Raw genomic sequence first — 17,371 nt, 5'->3', positions numbered from 1 at the left:
TGGACGTCGATATGTGTACACTTGAGATGAATACGTACCGAAAAAAACGTATATAGATAACAAGAATGCGTTTCAGAGACGATACAGATTTTACTGTCGATGTTGATGAAGATACATTGTGTGTTACGTTTTAATTGTTTGGGTTGACCGCGTGGAGGTCCATCTGCCCAGCAAGCACGGGATTGAGGACAGTAGGGGGTCGCACGCACATTTCCACCGACAGTTACGTAGTTTGAATACCTGCAGAGATTCACGCATTACCTCAACCTTTCCAGGTACTCCTCGGATTCTCCTTACGTGAGTAGTCAATGCAACTTTATATTCTACTGATTGATGCATATTTTATGTAGGTTACTTGAAAAACATGTCACTCGATGATGTAAGGTTAGGGTTGCAATGAATATCCGCAGTCTTATATGAGTTTAGTGGACAGATGTGGCCCACATATGTCAAGGTAAACAGGCTCTGGCGCCCGTATCTGAATTTATATTCGAATTTAAAGTTGGCCTCATTCATCTGCAGACCAATCTATTGATAACTTGTGCGCGCACAACATCTGTGCGCGTGTGTGGTGCAGTCGCGCAATCTATATCTCTTCATTTGGAAATGTTTTTCTGTGAAACGTAACGAACCGTGAGCAGATCGGTTTTGATTGCGTCTATACGACCTTAATCTATTTGACCTGATGTGCACAGTGAAGGCTTTTGGAGGACGAATTAAAAATAAATAATGCATTTCAAAATGCAAAGGGAAACACCCTGAACTATAGAATCAATGTGTCAATTATCTATTTAATTTGAACATTTATGTACGTTCATAAAGTATATCAATAGAGTTGATACTGTCAGTTAATGCTGTTGGAAAACAGGCCATAGACAGTCTGCTTTATGTAGGATCCCCATGGCATCCAATTGAAGGATTTATAGGAAAGGAAGCACTTTCTGGATGCAAAATCTATCAGATCAAATATTAAATAAGATAGTCTACATTGGTACCACCGTGGTGAAAACCATTGCCATATAGAAGCCAGACAAAGATCACACAGTGTAGTAGAGAGTATTAAATTAACTTGCAGGTTAACACTTCGCTATAGGCTGCTGTGTGTGGATATCGCCTTTTGGAAGTGATCCAGATTCCACAACTGAGTTTGAATCCCGTTGATAGAAGAGACAGGGATTTATAGTTGAGCCCATGTCACAGAGTAATTCTGGGACAAATCTGTTAAGCAAACTGTTCAGAGATGGAGACAGATGGGTGTGGCACAGAGGAAAGAGTGTCTACTCCTGGAGACAGACAACACTACAAATATGACATCTCCCAGAATGTTTCCACCAAAATGCTTTAATGGCCCAGGGAGATCATCTATGCAAAACCTGTACGAGTCAACGAGGCATCGACATGCAAATACAGAGTATGGACGTGCAGCTTGAATCGTCAGTTACAGATGTCGCCATAAACCACGCGTCCCACTAGCGTTCATGTGACCAGGTACACTTGTAAAAGTGTACTGTAGACCTATTGTTGAGGGATGCCATGTGAAATGACCTTTGAACTTAGTAAGAATCTAATATTTACGAGATTGCAATGCATAGAGCCTTCCCCAACGTTATCCTTATATATTTGTGCATGCCTACTTTCCCACCCTCTCATTTCTGGGCCTAAAAATCAGGTTAGCGTTTCATAAGGAGCTTAGTGCAGCGGGCCACAGTGTGCTACTAATGTAATAGAGTCTGTGTCTGCTCTCTCTCGCTCTCTCTCTCTCTCTCTCTCTCTCTCTCTCTCTCTCGCTCTCTCTCTCTCTCTCCCTTCCCCCACGCTTGGTACTTCTCTTTCTCTCCTTATTCCACTCTCTTTTTCTCTGTTCTTTCCCCGGCATGTAGTGACCTTCTTTCCCTGCTCTCCTCTTTCACTTTGTCCTTCTATCTATTCATCCGCTCTCCTTCCCCATCTCTCCCTCTGTGAATGTGCAGATGTGTCGGAGGACAGAAGCCTGGGGGTTTAGACAGGACCGAGCCCTGGTGAACCGGGGACACGGCACAGTGAGGCAGCGGAGGAGAGGAGAGAGGGAAGAGGAGGAGAGAGAGAGGGAAGAGGAGGAGGAGAGAGAGCTACTTGTAGGCACCTGGTAAGTGAACTTATTACCGGACAGGAAATCTTATTTTACCACGAAGCGTGTGTGTATGAGAGAGAGATAGTATGTATGTATGTATGTATGTATGCATGTATAATTTTAGTTTGTATATAGCACAATTTGTGAGGGGGGGTTCTTCTTTTTTTCATCAAATGTCAAATAGATTCAGTGGTGCTGTGACATTGGGAGTTTCAATCTGTTGTAGCGGATTATGGCGCTGTGAAATCTTACATGGATCTCTATGCAATGTCAATAATCCAGGGGATAATCTGCTGTTTCTGTTGGGGCTGTCGTTTGAGTTGTTATTGGTCTATAACCTAAGGAACTGTAAACATTTCTCCCTGGACTTCATACTAGCTAGCTCCATCTAAAGATTATTTTTCCAGTAACATTGAGTTCATGTAGCAGATTCTTTTGGGGAGAAACACACAAGATTTAAATAGGGCAGTCTGCTATCATGCAATCTCTCTCAGTCACCACAAGGACATTTCAATTGAAAAAAAAGGACGGAATGAGACAGCTTGTAGAGGAGTGGCCTGGACTTTGCATGTTTCCCTAAGCACTGTTAGAACACTGTGTGTGTGTGTGTTATCTTTGGTTACCTATCAGCACCAAGACACCACCAGGCCAGGTGTCTTCACTACACTGACCAGAAAAGGGAAAGGCTAAGGTGTACTTAGCCTCAGCCCGTGCATGATAACACTAATAAACCTTTGAACTCAAGTGGAGTGGTTGAATGTCATGTCTTGTAGTGCTGAAGTTTGTCGAAGCTAAACTGTTACGAGTTTCCACTCTGAAATCTAAAGGCGGATGTCAAGCTCGTTCTCCGATTTTCTCTCTGACCTTCTTTCTCATTCCCCTTGGGTATCTTATCTCTGCAGTGTTTAATAGAAACAATGGCGTCTGTATTGGGAAACACAGAGGATAACTCTGAAGAGCTCGCAGGTAAGATTCTCTGGAACAAGTCCATACTTACTGCTTCGTACTCATAGTCGTATCTTAGTATCTTAGTATCTAGTATTATAGCATTTACCACTGTCTTACATTTACTAGTATTAGTATTCATTTAAGTACTATTAATAGTAGAAATGTTATACTATGCTGAAGTGAAAGCGTCAGTGACAGTGCTAACATGACATTGATTCCTGCCTCTGTAACTGACATCTTTATGAATGACAGACCTTTTAATGTGATTTGCTCTGACCCAGTTGTCTTTGTGACAGGGAAGAGAAAGTCACAGAAGAGTCTCAAGTCTCGTCTGTTTGGGAAAAAGAGAAAGGAAGGAGAAGGAGAGAGGAAGCTGAGCCAGTCAGTCAGTAACATGGAGGGAGACGGGTTGGGGTCTGAAGAGGATCTGGTGTAAGTCTGTCTGCCAACCTGTCTGTGTTGAATCTCTGAATGAAAATGTAGACATCCTCTTTTTCTGTCCTTCCTGCAACATTTTCTTCATCCTTCTCGTTTTCCTTCCGTCCTCAGGTCTACCCAGGGGGCTCTGGGATCCCGAGCGCTGTCACATGAAAGCATCTTCGTAGCAGACCAGGGTTCTCCAGGACCAGAACCCCCCAGGGTTCTCTCCCAGGAAAACGTTCACAGCAGCATCAAAGCTCTGCAGGTACGCTCAGATTCCACCAAGAACCTTTAATACAGAACCAATCATATCGCGTTTACTTCCTTCTCCCATACTCTGAAACTGTAAGTACTAAAATCAATCTGTGTAAATGTTGTAACTTTCTATCTACCTCGGATTCTGTGTAATAGCAAAATAGACTAAAGGTGGGAAAGGAGGACTGAACAAATAATACTTTCATGTGTCGTATTTCTCGATATTACACAGGTATTCATATCCGTCCTAATTTGGCACCGTCTTTGTTTCTAATTGGACAGGAGAAACTCCAGCTGCAGAACATGCGACTGGGCCCGCCCCCTCTGGTTGTGCCAATCAAGCGTCAGGAGGATCTGGGGGGCAGCTCAGAAGATGACGGCCTTCCCCACAGCCCCTCTGAGACCTGCCAGGACGTTACAGCACCCCGGGGAGGCTCATACAAGGTCAGCCTGAAATACAGTTCCCTCTAGCCTAGCCTAGCTGCCTGGTATTGCCTATTATTCCAGCACCACAAAGTTCAGTCCAGCCTAGTTGGAAGGAAGACCAGGTAACACTGTTCCAGGTCAGTTTGCTCAAATTCTCATCAGTTTCTTTATGTTTCTTCCAGGCCTTTTCCAATTCATCATCACGCCCTCTCTCCCCCATAGCCAGACCCCCACCCACACGCTCCATGCCCCTTCATTCTGCCCCCCAGTCCGTGGTCTCCCCCAGTACTGAACCCTCCACAGTGGACTTCAGCAGCCCAGCGCAGTTCACCCCTTGCTTGGATAACTCTGCTGCACGTCATCGGATGTCCATCAAACCCAGGAACCAGAGGGCCAGTGCCAAGACCAGGAGGCTGATCACGGTGAGGGACGACTGGGAAAGTACACACCACAGCACTCCCTGGTTGTCACTGCGCAATTGTAGCCTAGCTAGTGTGTGGTGAAATTCACTCCTCAAGTATGTAACAGGCCACCACCCGTCAATGAATTGCTAGCTTTTCGTTGGCGTAGTTGGTAGTGGTTGCGCTTGGAAGTCGTAGGTTCGACTCCCGGTGGGAGCGAACATTGGCCGGTATGCCTCTGACGGAGCTTGCAAAACCACGTCTGTTACACAATCACACTTTCGCAACCACATGACCACAAATGTGGATAAGCAAACACAGTACTTTTTGTAACATAACTTGTAATAGGTACCTTTACGTACTCCAAAGACTAATTTAAGTGGTATTTTCTTCTTTTCCTCTTTTTTCTTTTTAACAGAATGAGGCCAGACCACGGTCTGAGAGTTTTAACAATTTTGAACGCCCCTTGTCTGAAAAAGAGGAAGAGGGAGGGCTGGCTGTTGCCAAGGAGATCGGTCGTTTGCGATCCTTCTCTACCCAAGTCTTTGGGGCTGGGTGTACAGAGTTGACGACCTCCACAGCCCCCCCAGGATCACCTCTAAAGACCCCGGAGTTTACCCCCCTTCGATCTGCACCTCTGGAGGTCACAAGGTCCTCCAGCCCCACCCTGCATCTTTCCCACCGCGGCTCCCCACAGAAGCACACCCTCTCTGGGGTCTCCTCTCCTGGTCCTGTGACCCCCCAGCCACTTCAGAAACCTGTGGAGCCAATGACAGGCAAACAGCCTCAGCCCTTATTTGCTCAGGCTAAGCCAGAACTTCGAGAGAGGAAAGAAGGGACTGGAACCACGCCATCTAGTCAGGCCTTGGCAGCTAACTCAGGGGAGCTCAAGGCCCCTGGTCCATCTCCAGCCAGGAGGGACCATGAGAGCTCTGAGAGTCCCATCAACCCAAAGAACCTGACAGGGTCTGACAGGCCCTCCGCTAGCCTCTCGGCTGTTGAGGCTCTCAAGACCTCTCTGAGAAGAGGCTCACAGGAAGTGGCTAGCCCAGGAGAGGCTGGTAATAGCGCCTCTCTGGTCTCCATCAGCCAGGAGGATCCGAAGCAGCCAGAGGCAGGGTTGACTGGAGGGTTGAGAAAAGTCGCTTCTGGGCCAGGCACTGGCTCCGGGTCCTTCAAGTTTTCCATCAACTCCTCCAGGGTGGAACAAGAGAGGCCCAGGACTGGCAGTTTATTGGGGCTGATGGAGCTATCTGGGACGGGGCTAAGGAAGGAGGACCGGGAGCGGGGAGCAGAAATGAGAGTGAACCCCTCAAACATGAGTGGGCAGGAGCAGCAAGCCGGGAAGCAGGAAAGACTCAAACTGAGAGAACAGCCTCCTGATCCTCTACCTGAAAGTGGGGACAAAGCCACAGTGGGAACAGCTAGACAGGGGGATCCCAAACCTGGCGTCCCTCCTCAAAACCCTGTTACGTCATGCGACAGAAGGGAGATTCTTAGAAAGGACCAATCAGAATCGTCGTCGCCTCCGGTCGCCATGGATACCGGGGTGATGGAGGGGGAGGAGGTGGAGAGCCACGAGGGTGTGGAAGAGGCAATGGAAGCTAAGGAAGAGGATGTGGGGAAAGAGGAAGAGGCAAAAGCAGCGTTTGGCGTCAAACTTCGCTGCACCTCCCTGTCTCTCAAGTGCCGGTCAGAAGCAAGAGCTGCCGAGGGAACCGAACCCAAGGTCAAGTGGAACAGTGTTGAGGGGGGTGGGACGACCCTACTTCTTGCCACCTCCAACCCCGGCTCAAAGTCCCTGGTGGCAGACAAGACAAGTGACCAGGAGAACCTCTCCTCCAAGAAGCCCCTTACCAACACTTCCAAAACGGCTGCTGGCCCCCTCAATGCCCGGACGGAGTCTTTTAGACAAGCAGGTACTGTATGTGCTCTCTGGTACACACACACATAGTTGTGAGACTCCTTGTTTCTCCTGGATCCATGTTAGTTTATTAAGCATGTTTTTACTAACCGAACAGAGAGTTGTCTGGCTTTAAACTTATGAAATGTGAGTTCAAAGAACTGTGAGGCCTGCTTTAATTTAGGTCAGGGTTGGACCTTGTACTAATATACACAAATACATGTGCACATGGCTCTGTAATCTCTCTTTTATCAGGGGAGGTCCCTGAGAAAGGATATATAATGTGAACAACCATGAAACTGTGAAAGATAACAACTTTTAAAGATTCCACAATGTTTGTTTACAACCATGTCCACATACCACCTACCATGAAACGTATTATAGTGTTATATCACCGGGCTAATTTCTGTTCACCTGTCTCCTGTTTTAGATCCTGGAGCTACAGCTAATCCTCCGTCTCTCAAAGATGTTCATATCGTGTCTTCAGCTGCAAGTCCCCCAGCAGAGGGTTGGAGCCAGGCCTCTGGCCCCAAGGAGGCCCAGGCCTCCCCAGACACCCCCCACCCCGATCCCCAGGCAGCCACCCCCGAGGTGTCCTGGATGAGCTTTGCCATGGAGAAAACCAGGAATTTTCAGCAGCTCTTTACTAGCAGGCTGCCCAGAGAGTTCCCTGGCATGCAGCAGGCCGCTCCACAACCACAGGCCCAGACCCAGGCCCAGACCCAGGACCAAAGCCAGGCCCAAGCCCAGAACCAGGCCCAGCCACAGCGACAGCGACAAGGCCAGACACAGGTCTTTAGTCAAGCCAAGACACAGGCCTTGACACAATCTCAGACACAGAAGGTGACCAAAGCACAGACAGTCACACCACAGACAGGAAATGCATCACAACCTCCCTCCACCAAACAGCTGCCAGCAGAGATCAGAACAGCAGCTGAATCACAGCCCACAAGTCAACAACAGACTGCCAAGCTACCCCAAACCCCCGGTATAATCCAATCACAGACCCAGACACCAGGACAACCAAAGGCAGCAACACAAACCACAAAACAGCCAGACACTGCCAAACTACCACAGCCAGAGAGCATGACCCAAACTGCAAAACAAACTGCACAACCAACCATACCTCAAACGGTAGCCCAGTTTTCTCCACGTGTTTCTCAAACCCCCCAACAGCCCAGTCTACGGACCACCCAGCCCTTCCTGCGCTCCCTCCCACAGGCACGGGGAGAGAACACCACCCAGGCTACCCCATGGTCTCCCCTCTCCTCCAGCCCCAAATCCTCCCCCAGCCAACCCCCCTGGAACTCACGTGGTCTCCACTCCAGCCCCCAGCCCAAGGCCACAATCCCAGCACAGGTCTCAACTACAGCCCCAGCCCCAACCCCAGTTTCAGCCCCAGTTCCAACTTTAGTTCCAACCTCAGCCTCAGCTCCAGCCCAAGTCCCAGCTTCAGTCCTATCCCCAGCCCCAGTTTTGGGGAGGGGTGAGAGATCCGGAAGCTTCCAGAGGAGAGGAGATGGGACAACAGAGTCAGAAAAACATGCAGTCAGAACAGGAACTTTAGGACAGAGAACTGCTGCCTTTCAAGAGAAAAGCTCTGACTCGACCCTGTCTGTTGGGGCTAAGGTACCTCCACCTTCCCTTTCACACCTCCATCACAGTAAAAACCACCAGTGTCCCATGGTGGTTCCAGCCCAGTCACTTCCCTCTTCCACTCCTCTCCCTGCAGGTGGAGCTCAGGAGAACAGCCCTGGAATCAACCGCCGTATCCAAGACTGTATCTGGGCCCGAGACAAGCACAGGTGTGTAGACTTGCAGGGATGGGAATGTATGGGTGTCTGTGTTGTCAAAGTTTTTTAATATTTTATATCAATGTATTGTTGTGTAACTGGTGCACAGTGAAACTTTATATAGATCCACTGTAATGGTCTTCATTTTTTTAATTTTTAGAATCAAGCCCCACCAGAGTCCCAGGGAGGCTAACAGACAGAGAAGACCAGTGTCTGCCATCCTCGTCACCCCTGCAGAACATCTCCAATAGTGGGCAGCCATCTTGGATGGAGCTGGCTAAGAGGAAGTCTATGGCCTGGAGTGACAAGACCATGGACTAGGAGAGAGACAGAGAGAGAAAGAGAGAGAGAGAGTGAGAGAGAGGTAACAGTAAAGAAACAGAGAGGCGTTATGACAATGGAGATTATCGTGTGTGAAATATTGAGTTGGCTGAAATGTACGGAACTTTGGATCTTACTTGTCTGGGTTAGCAATATCATATTTAACCGTTGCTATACAATGTACCATTTTTTACTCCTAACATGCAATATGTGTGAGTGCAGGACGGGGAATGGAAACCAAACTCCAGCGCTGTCTTTGTATCAGTCTGTTTCTCAGGGTTATGACCATGTTCAGATTTTGCCTGTTTTATGTTGAAGTAAATATATTGTAATAATATTCTTATGATATTTTTGAAGAATAATGATATATAAAACATAAATTATTATGCATATTTAAGATTTATATAAATTGATGTTGTACTTGATTTACAGGGTTTTGATGATTTATGGAAAAGTTCTTATTTGCCTGGAATTTCTTATGATAATAATGGTGTGTTTTGTGTCATTATTGCTGAACAAGTACCTGAGTAATTTGACGGTTGACTGAATTGTTGAATAAGCATCTTATAAAATAAATGAGCTTATTTGACTTCTAACTGCAACGTTATGCTTTGTACGTTTAATTATTGGAAAAAGATCACGTTACACTCGCTATAGCTGTCAATACAGTAAAGCTGAAAACTACTTTACTCTGGATTCTTTCATTGAATAATATGTTGTTGTGTATAGAGTCCTCCATGAACGCTGTGCAGTATGGAAGCAAATCGTGACCAAAATTCAAATGAAAATGCATTTCCAGAAATGCATTTTCATTTTAAGAATGTGGCTGCATTATTTGACTCATAAATCAAATTAGTATTCAATCATCCTATTTGCATTTTCATTTTCTTCTTTAAGACTGCTCATTCTTTCCCTTAATTAAAATGAAAACGAAAAAGACATTTGAAATTTAATTTTCAAAATATGCCCCAGCAAATAGATACCAAAATTCAATTTGAAATGTAAAATTTGAAAATGAAAATGCATTTCCAGAAATGCATTTTAATTTTAAGAACGTGGCTGCAAAATCGTGACCACAATTCAAATTCAAATGCATTTCCAGAAATGCATTTTCATTTTCAAGAACGTGGCTGCAAAATCGTGACCACAATTCAAATTCAAATGCATTTTCAGAAATGCATTTTCATTTTAAGAACGTGGCTGCAAAATCGTGACCACAATTCAAATTCAAATGTATTTCCAGAAATGCATTTTCATTTTAAGAATGTGGCTGCATTATTTGACTCATAAATCAAATTAGTACTGATAAGTACTGAGCGGACATTGCATTTTCATTTTCATGTTCTGCCCGCAAAGAACTGCCCATAATTCGAAAACGAAAATGCATTCTGAGCGGCGCAGTTGAGTGACGTCAGTAGCCGCTCTTCTTCAGCTCCCTGCTGACCGAGCTACCCATCTTGTTCGGTAGGGGGCGGTGTGCACATACGCATTGCATTACATGGCAAATGTGCCGGGAAATTGATTGAATTGCCGGGTCTTTAGAGGACGCATCACAGATCATGGCACTCCCTCAAATTGTGCAGACACTGATAGAATTAGCTGAGCTGGTAGAAACTAATAATATATCTGAGTCTGATGCCCGTGACCGAGTAGAACAAGTCACAGAGAGCTTGGCTGCATACTCTGCCGTCACAGACGTACACATTAATGAGGTTGCCATAGTAAACCTCTCTTCAGTCCTGGAACGGCTGGATGCTGTGGAGCCTCAAATGGGACGGGGACGACCAACCATCCACATCCCGTTCGAGTCCATCGAAAACTATTTATTAAATGGTTTAAAAATAAAGGACATAGCGGAGCTGTTGTCGGCCACCAGACCATCCGTCGGAGGATGCAAAGCAACGGATTTATGGAGCTAGAAAGCTGACAAAAGTATCTGAATTTGAATATGAAAGATCTGAAATATTTGTGTGTCGAATTTCATAAAACTGAAATATATTGCTGTTGAATATATAATATCTGAATTATTTGTATGCCAAATTTAATACAACTGAATTATTTTGATCCAAAAATAAAACATTCTAAAATTCAGATTGCAGGAATTCAGATTCTTGAAATTCAGATTGCGGAAATTCAAATTCAGATTGCGGAAATTCAGATTTTGTCTGAACCAGGCCAAAGGTGAAACAGCTTGCTTTCACAGGAAAAAGTAGACCATTTAATAAATAGTTTTCGATGGACTCGAACGGGATGTGGATGGTTGGTCGTCCCCGTCCCATTTGAGGCTCCACAGCATCCAGCCGTTCCAGGACTGAAGAGAGGTTTACTATGGCAACCTCATTAATGTGTACGTCTGTGACGGCAGAGTATGCAGCCAAGCTCTCTGTGACTTGTTCTACTCGGTCACGGGCATCAGACTCAGATATATTATTAGTTTCTACCAGCTCAGCTAATTCTATCAGTGTCTGCACAATTTGAGGGAGCGCCATGATCTGTGATGCGTCCTCTAAAGACCCGGCAATTCAATCAATTTCCCGGCACATTTGCCATGTAATGCAATGCGTATGTGCACACCGCCCCCTACCGAACAAGATGGGTAGCTCGGTCAGCAGGGAGCTGAAGAAGAGCGGCTACTGACGTCACTCTACTGCGCCGCTCAGAATGCATTTTCGTTTTCGAATTATGGGCAGTTCTTTGCGGGCAGAACATGAAAATGAAAATGCAATGTCCGCTCAGTACTAATCAGTACTAATTTGATTTATAAGTCAAATAATGCAGCCACATTCTTAAAAGGAAAATGCATTTCTAGAAATACATTTGAATTTGAATTGTGGTCACGATTTTGCAGCCACGTTCTTAACATGAAAATGCATTTCTGGAAATGCATTTGAATTTGAATTGTGGTCACGATTTTGCAGCCACGTTCTTGAAAATGAAAATGCATTTCTGGAAATGCATTTGAATTTGAATTGTGGTCACGATTTTGCAGCTACGTTTTTAAAATGAAAATGCATTTCTGGAAATGCATTTTCATTTTCAAATTTTACATTTCAAATTGAATTTTGGTATCTATTTGCTGGGGCATATTTTGAAAATTAAATTTCAAATGTCTTTTTCGTTTTCATTTTAAATAAGGGAAATAATGAGCAGTCTTAAAGAAGAAAATGAAAATGCAAATAGGATGATTGAATACTAATTTGATTTATGAGTCAAATAATGCAGCCACATTCTTAAAATGAAAATGCATTTCTGGAAATGCATTTTCATTTGAATTTTGGTCACGATTTGCTTCCATAGTGCAGAAGGGTAGGGATCTAGTTTCTAAACTCTTGAACTGGAATGCTGGAAAGCCGTGACCATTTCAAGCTCATTAATTTAGCCCCAGTTTACTAACAGAAACCCTTTCAGATGGTACTTGCCAAACCCTCGCTTCATCAACAATATGATGTGGTGCCAGGCTCCAAAACCATTGGCAGTAAGACTCCCTTTTCTATGCCATCTAGTGTGCAGCCATTTCCACCCAAAACTTTGAAATTAAGATTTTCTGTTCAGTTCTTGTAATTCCATACTTTTAGTCATTTTGTGTTTAAATTATATTGTATTGTTCAAAACTTTTTTGCGAAAATATTTTTTAAACCTAAACCAACAAAACACAACTTAAAAAAGTTTCGAGTTCTTTTCAAAACCGTTTTTTCTTGTTGCCTTCTGCCTTGCTCCATGGTAGCTTCGTAGACCAGCTTCAGTGGTAGAGAATCGCTCCGTGGACTCAACACTCAACCCGCATGCCAACAGAGAAGGAAGGCCTTGATCACTCAAGTGGTGAAGGAAAAGTAGGTTACACAAGAAGGACAAGGTCAGTCAAACACGTGATACACACGAAGAAGGTCGTATAGACCTAGACCTACATTTAAAACTTTCAATAATAATATTCTATTGAGTTAAACTTCTAAATATTGTTTGGGGTAGTTATTTCACCCCTTCACACTAATCTGGACACGTTTTCTTATTTGGAGTTATCACAGAGCCAGTACCACAGAGGTCACCATATCAGACAAGTAGCAGCTGTCAGAATATGACCCCACCCCACTGTAAGTGCATGATAAAGCAGTTAAACTTCAAAATATTGTTTGGGGTAGTTATGTCATCGCTTCACACTAATCTGGACACGTTTTCTTATTTTTACCAATTAATCTATGTAATAGAATATTCACACATCATTTAGAATTCTTCGGTAATCCATCGTTACAGGCAATTGCTAAATAGTGTTCTTGGCGCCCAGAGGGTGGCGCTGTAATTTATAACCATCGACCCTATATGCTTGTTACGAAAGCAGCAGCTGTGACTCAAACATGTGAATGTGTAAACAGACTCAGAAGTCGTACATACGTCTGGGGGCTGCAGCCTCAAAGAACACCAGTTTGATGCCGTCCCATTATTTTTCTCTGGCATTATTTGCCACGTCGTTGTGCCTCTGTGAAAACTACACTCTGAGGAATTCAGTGTCTTGGGCTGTTACTTCCAACGATGTGGTCGTGGAGGGAGAACTTGACACCGTATCCGACGAAGAGGTCGCCCCTGCTTTGCTAGTAGATAACGTGGGGTTATGGAAGCAAGCATACCCACCGTCGGTGTTACGAGACGGCGGGGAGAACGCTAAAGAAACTGTGCAAAACAAGGATGCAGCACATGTGTCATCCGCCTCCAGGGTATTTTCTTACCGAATGGAGGAGGTGAAAGTACCCGCCAGTAACCCCTCTCCTCCCCCGCACCAGGAGACGGCGAGGACCGCAAGATACATAGCCCACAGTAGCTATTGGGGACATCTAGCCACCATATCCACGCAGGACAAGGTAAAGGATCGTAGGCCTATGTTGCGCTGTAATATAAAATGTCCCTTGAAACGTCTTCTCTCTTCACAGATTAAAGGCCTTCCCTTCGGAAACATATTCTCTGTCAGTGATGGGCCAATGGACAACAGCACAGGGGTCATCTATTTCTATGTAACTCCAATGGACTACACAGTGACAGACTTGAGGAACTTCCCTTATGCATCACTCACCTTTTCAGAAGCAGAAGGAGACTTCTGCAGGTTATGATCCCTTAACTCCTGACTGACATTTGTTTCAGCTGTGTGTGTGTGTGCGTGTGTGTGCGTGCGTGTGCGTGCGCACGGGCTATGTTGACATTGTGAGTTGCGTGTTCCAGGAATATGGTGTATGACCCTGAAGACCCCAGGTGTGCCAGACTCACTCTCACAGGAAAGATGGTGGATGTTGGCGAAGATGAGCTGGAGTTTGCACAGGAAGCAATGTTTTCAAGGTAAGGGCTGTGTGTGTTATGCTGTCTGATTCTTTAAAAAGTAACTTTAAATAATGTTTTGCTGTCTTTAAAGCAAACAATACTTCTTATAAATACTGATGATGTAAGAATGAAGTTGTATGCCTAAATGTAAAATTACATTTATTTAGAATCCTTTATCCTCTTTTATAGTGAACAATAGACAGACTTTGACCTAAATCTAGTTATTTTCTTTGTATAAAATGGATTTTGGTCTCGTTATGGTCTTCTTGACCCGGTGGGTTTGGGTCTGCAGAGATAGGTCTGGATCTCCAAGTCTATGTAGAGCTTGGTCTCAGATAGGTTTTGATCTCACTGCATCTTTATCAGCTGTCTTCATCTGCCTCTAGACACCCAGCAATGAAGAAATGGCCCCCAGGACACGAGTGGTTCTTTATGAAACTTCAGCTCACTCAGGTCTGGCTCCAGGATTGGATAGGAGGGGTGTCACTCATCCCACTGGAGGAATACTTTAAAGCCACACCATACTGAGGGCCCGTCCACAGTGTGGCCCAACACAGATTCTGATTGGAGGATTCTAGCTGTCACTGACCAGACTAATAAAATACATCAAGTCTTAATGTATAAGCTTTAGGCCTATACATTTGATTCTGATTGATTGAGTCTAACTATGCTGAAAGGCTCTGAGTGAAAATACACTGATAATGTGCTGTTAGAGACAGAAATGGGTAATGTGATATGGGTTGGTTTATGAGACAAAGTAAGCTAAAGCTGAATGTGGTCTTTCCTTGCATATTTTTACTCTCATACTTGTTTTCGCTGACAGTGTCTTTATAAAGACGAGTATGTGAACCACAGACAATCATTTAGAAATGATTGTGAATGTTTTGGTGTGAATGTAACAGTATTATATGTGCTTTGGTTATAAGTTTCCCATCTTACTGTAAGCCTACCACTAGCCGAAAACAAACAAATCTTACTTGCCGCTGAAAGCTGTGTCAACAAATCGGAATGAATGTTTTTTTGCAGTGAGATAGGCCTAGACTTATTACAGTGAAACATTTGTAAATTGCTTAAACGAATAAGCATGAATTTGTTGAAATAGTATCAGTTACTTTATACTGAATGCATTTGGATTTTCATGACGGTATGTTAACAAATTGCCCTATTAAAAATAATGTGCCTATAGCATTTTGTTGTTTTGACTTTTGTTCATTTGCTACTTTACGTTTGACTCAACAGATCAACGCTTGGTGGCGCTGTTGTCTAGGTTTCCGACAAACCAACATATTTTAGTAGAGTTACCATTTGTGGCTCTACCAAAATAATAGCTCTTCGTTTGTTTTTGGCATCGTTTCACCAAGAATCTCATTAAATTCCCAGGGAAGGAGAGAAGCTAGGTTCTCGTGTAGCAACCCTTGAATTCTGCACTGCGTAAGTTAGCGGTGTGTTCGCAGTAACCAATGGCTCCTTTCGATGGGCGGTGACTGGTTTGACAGCGACAGCACAGCACCCTCGTTCACGTCCCTGTCTGGGGAATGTTTTGAAGACTAGCTAACTACTGCACGAGCAGTGGGCGAAAACAAGAACATTTAAACGGTTTGCCACAACAGTGGGTAAGTACTTCGCTAGAGGATAGGATTTCAACGAAACGTGTGCTGTTTAACCAGACAGATATTAAATGAAACATGTCGAGAGCCTGTTGTGCCGTATAGTTGCTAGCCAAGTACTAGCGTTAGCTAGCAAAATGGGATTCAAATAATTCTAGGTCTGCACGTTTCCAATGCCGGTGTTACAAGCCAACTGGTTTTCAAACCTACTGGTTTCCCTGCTGTGCGTTCACCTACTGAATCAGTCTGTGACGAATCTGGTGATAGAGGCCGACTGATAAATTAACGCACAGCTGGGAAACCAGTTTGAAAACCAGTTGGCTGCAACACCGGTGATCACTTTAGCTAACTATTTTACCGTTGAGATACTAGTTTGCCTTCCTGCAGCACTAAACAAGTGGAGGCAGCGATTGTTGAATCCCAAACGGCAGATTCTAGAGTAGCTAGATTATATTGGCTCAATACAATTCTATACATGAATAATATGATGTAGAGCTCAGGTTCCATACAGCTGGCCGGGGCTGTCAGAAGTAGGCTACATCAAAAAACGACCCGCAAGACTTGCCACTGTGTAGCCTACTGTAGTTAGCCATCAGCCACTCGATTCTTAACAGATAGATCATTGACAGCAGGTCACTGATTAATGTTATGCCAGCTTCCAATCTATATTGTGTCCTTTGGAATGCTATTTTACTAACCCACTGATTAAACGACTGAATTTTTCTTACTACAAGACGAGTTTTACACTTGGATACTTTTTTTCTTGTAATCTTTCTCAGAAATAACCAGTGCATACAGCAACAGTAGTCTAGCTAGTCTACCTCAATTAAACGGAACCAGCTAGGTGGAGTCACGCCAAGAAATCATCCCCAGGATTTGTCAGTATCATGCTCCCGATCATGTTCTTATCAAGAAAGACTGTAAAACGCTCGGAAAACTAGGAAGGATAGTATACCTCAAACAGAATGAAAAGGTGGAGTGGGACGTGACAAACCACGGTTCTTTCGGTGTACTAAAACAACACGTTACGGTTATCAAGACAGTGACATAAGGGGGTAAAAACAGGACACCTTTACCGCAGCTTACAAAATATTTTGCAATCTCCTTAATTTCTGTTATTTCCTTTTTCCGATCATGTCCACCACAGCACTTTGGTAGCCCACCCTATGCACGCTCCTTCTCCCGGCTCGGCACCCTGAAGGCAGCGAGAGAGGCACGGCAGCCCCGGGGTCCCCGCGTGTCGTGGCGAGAATCGCTGAAATGAGATGAGGCTCAGACATGGAACGGTTGCCACAGTGATCATTTTCTTCACGTCTTTTCTCAGCCTGTCGTGGTACACAGCCTGGCAGAATGGCAAAGGTAAGCAATGCACACGCTACTGGTACCCTGTTAGTATCCACAGTTCTGGATGTGTTTACTAGAATCAAGGTGGCAAGTGTAGTAAAGTAAGCTGGCAGCTTATGTCTTGTTAGCTGAGCCAGCTTGAGCGACATCACTTTGACTTTGGTCAGGTTGTTTCACAGCTTGTTTCCTAACAGGAAATTCAGAGCTGACAGCTATTCAATGTCTCATCACAAAGGCTTTACAGCATTTCTAAACAAGGACCCGGGCCAATTATGAAGTAGATCATTGCATAGTTTACAACCGTTTCACCCTGTCAAGCTCACGACTAACTCTCTTCATTATTTTCTCTCTGCAAACAAAAGGAATAAGTCCCAAGTCAATTAAGCTTCTCTTCAAGACACTACTTGAAACTACATTGCACAATCGAACCGTTTTCCAGGGCACATCGGTACAATGGCCTATAGAGCTCCTCACAGCTGAATGTGTGTCTAAGCATGGGTTCAACTGAGTCCAGTGCGGGAAAGGCAGTGGCTTGTTATTAG

The 17,371-nt window shown here is 44.5% G+C and overlaps 2 protein-coding genes across 4 annotated transcripts; both read left to right on the top strand.

The window, feature by feature from the left end:
* Positions 1 to 19: 19 nt before the first annotated feature.
* On the top strand, positions 20 to 9,377 carry cracdla (cracd like a). 3 transcript variants are annotated; one of them, XM_047046693.1, is made up of 10 exons: positions 20 to 297; positions 1,971 to 2,125; positions 3,013 to 3,076; positions 3,355 to 3,490; positions 3,608 to 3,743; positions 4,016 to 4,177; positions 4,342 to 4,581; positions 4,979 to 6,479; positions 6,894 to 8,268; positions 8,417 to 9,377. In XM_047046693.1, exons 3-10 carry the CDS (start codon positions 3,028 to 3,030, stop codon positions 8,505 to 8,507), a joined length of 3,690 nt encoding a protein of 1,229 aa, XP_046902649.1. In that variant the 5' UTR covers positions 20 to 297; positions 1,971 to 2,125; positions 3,013 to 3,027; the 3' UTR covers positions 8,508 to 9,377. The 3 variants fall into 3 exon arrangements, with proteins under 3 accessions (XP_046902649.1, XP_046902650.1, XP_046902648.1); XM_047046694.1 differs by lacking the exon at positions 20 to 297 and having other exon boundaries at positions 1,795 to 3,076; positions 6,894 to 8,092; positions 8,196 to 8,268; XM_047046692.1 differs by lacking the exon at positions 20 to 297 and having other exon boundaries at positions 1,795 to 3,076.
* A 3,322-nt stretch (positions 9,378 to 12,699) lies between these two features.
* creg2 (cellular repressor of E1A-stimulated genes 2) lies at positions 12,700 to 15,063 on the top strand. The gene is made up of 4 exons (XM_047046150.1): positions 12,700 to 13,427; positions 13,497 to 13,666; positions 13,783 to 13,896; positions 14,265 to 15,063. Exons 1-4 carry the CDS (start codon positions 12,933 to 12,935, stop codon positions 14,404 to 14,406), a joined length of 921 nt encoding a protein of 306 aa, XP_046902106.1. The 5' UTR covers positions 12,700 to 12,932; the 3' UTR covers positions 14,407 to 15,063.
* Positions 15,064 to 17,371: the final 2,308 nt, after the last annotated feature.

Source organism: Hypomesus transpacificus, chromosome 23 (assembly GCF_021917145.1).
Source record: "Hypomesus transpacificus isolate Combined female chromosome 23, fHypTra1, whole genome shotgun sequence".
In the NCBI taxonomy this organism is placed as follows: Eukaryota; Metazoa; Chordata; class Actinopteri; order Osmeriformes; family Osmeridae; genus Hypomesus; species Hypomesus transpacificus.
Note: the sequence above shows the minus strand (reverse complement) of the source record. Positions and strands in the feature narration are given on the sequence as shown.

Excerpts from the sequence above, each read along its gene's own strand:
- cracdla (XM_047046693.1), top strand. The coding sequence starts at position 3,028 with ATGGCGTCTGTATTGGGAAACACAGAGGATAACTCTGAAGAGCTCGCA. Across the intron at positions 3,491-3,607 it reads GGGTCTGAAGAGGATCTGGT|GTCTACCCAGGGGGCTCTGG; the intron begins GTAAGTCTGTCT and ends TTCCGTCCTCAG. Across the intron at positions 8,269-8,416 it reads TGGGCCCGAGACAAGCACAG|AATCAAGCCCCACCAGAGTC; the intron begins GTGTGTAGACTT and ends TTTAATTTTTAG.
- creg2 (XM_047046150.1), top strand. The coding sequence starts at position 12,933 with ATGTGTAAACAGACTCAGAAGTCGTACATACGTCTGGGGGCTGCAGCC. Across the intron at positions 13,428-13,496 it reads CCATATCCACGCAGGACAAG|ATTAAAGGCCTTCCCTTCGG; the intron begins GTAAAGGATCGT and ends CTCTCTTCACAG. Across the intron at positions 13,897-14,264 it reads CAGGAAGCAATGTTTTCAAG|ACACCCAGCAATGAAGAAAT; the intron begins GTAAGGGCTGTG and ends ATCTGCCTCTAG.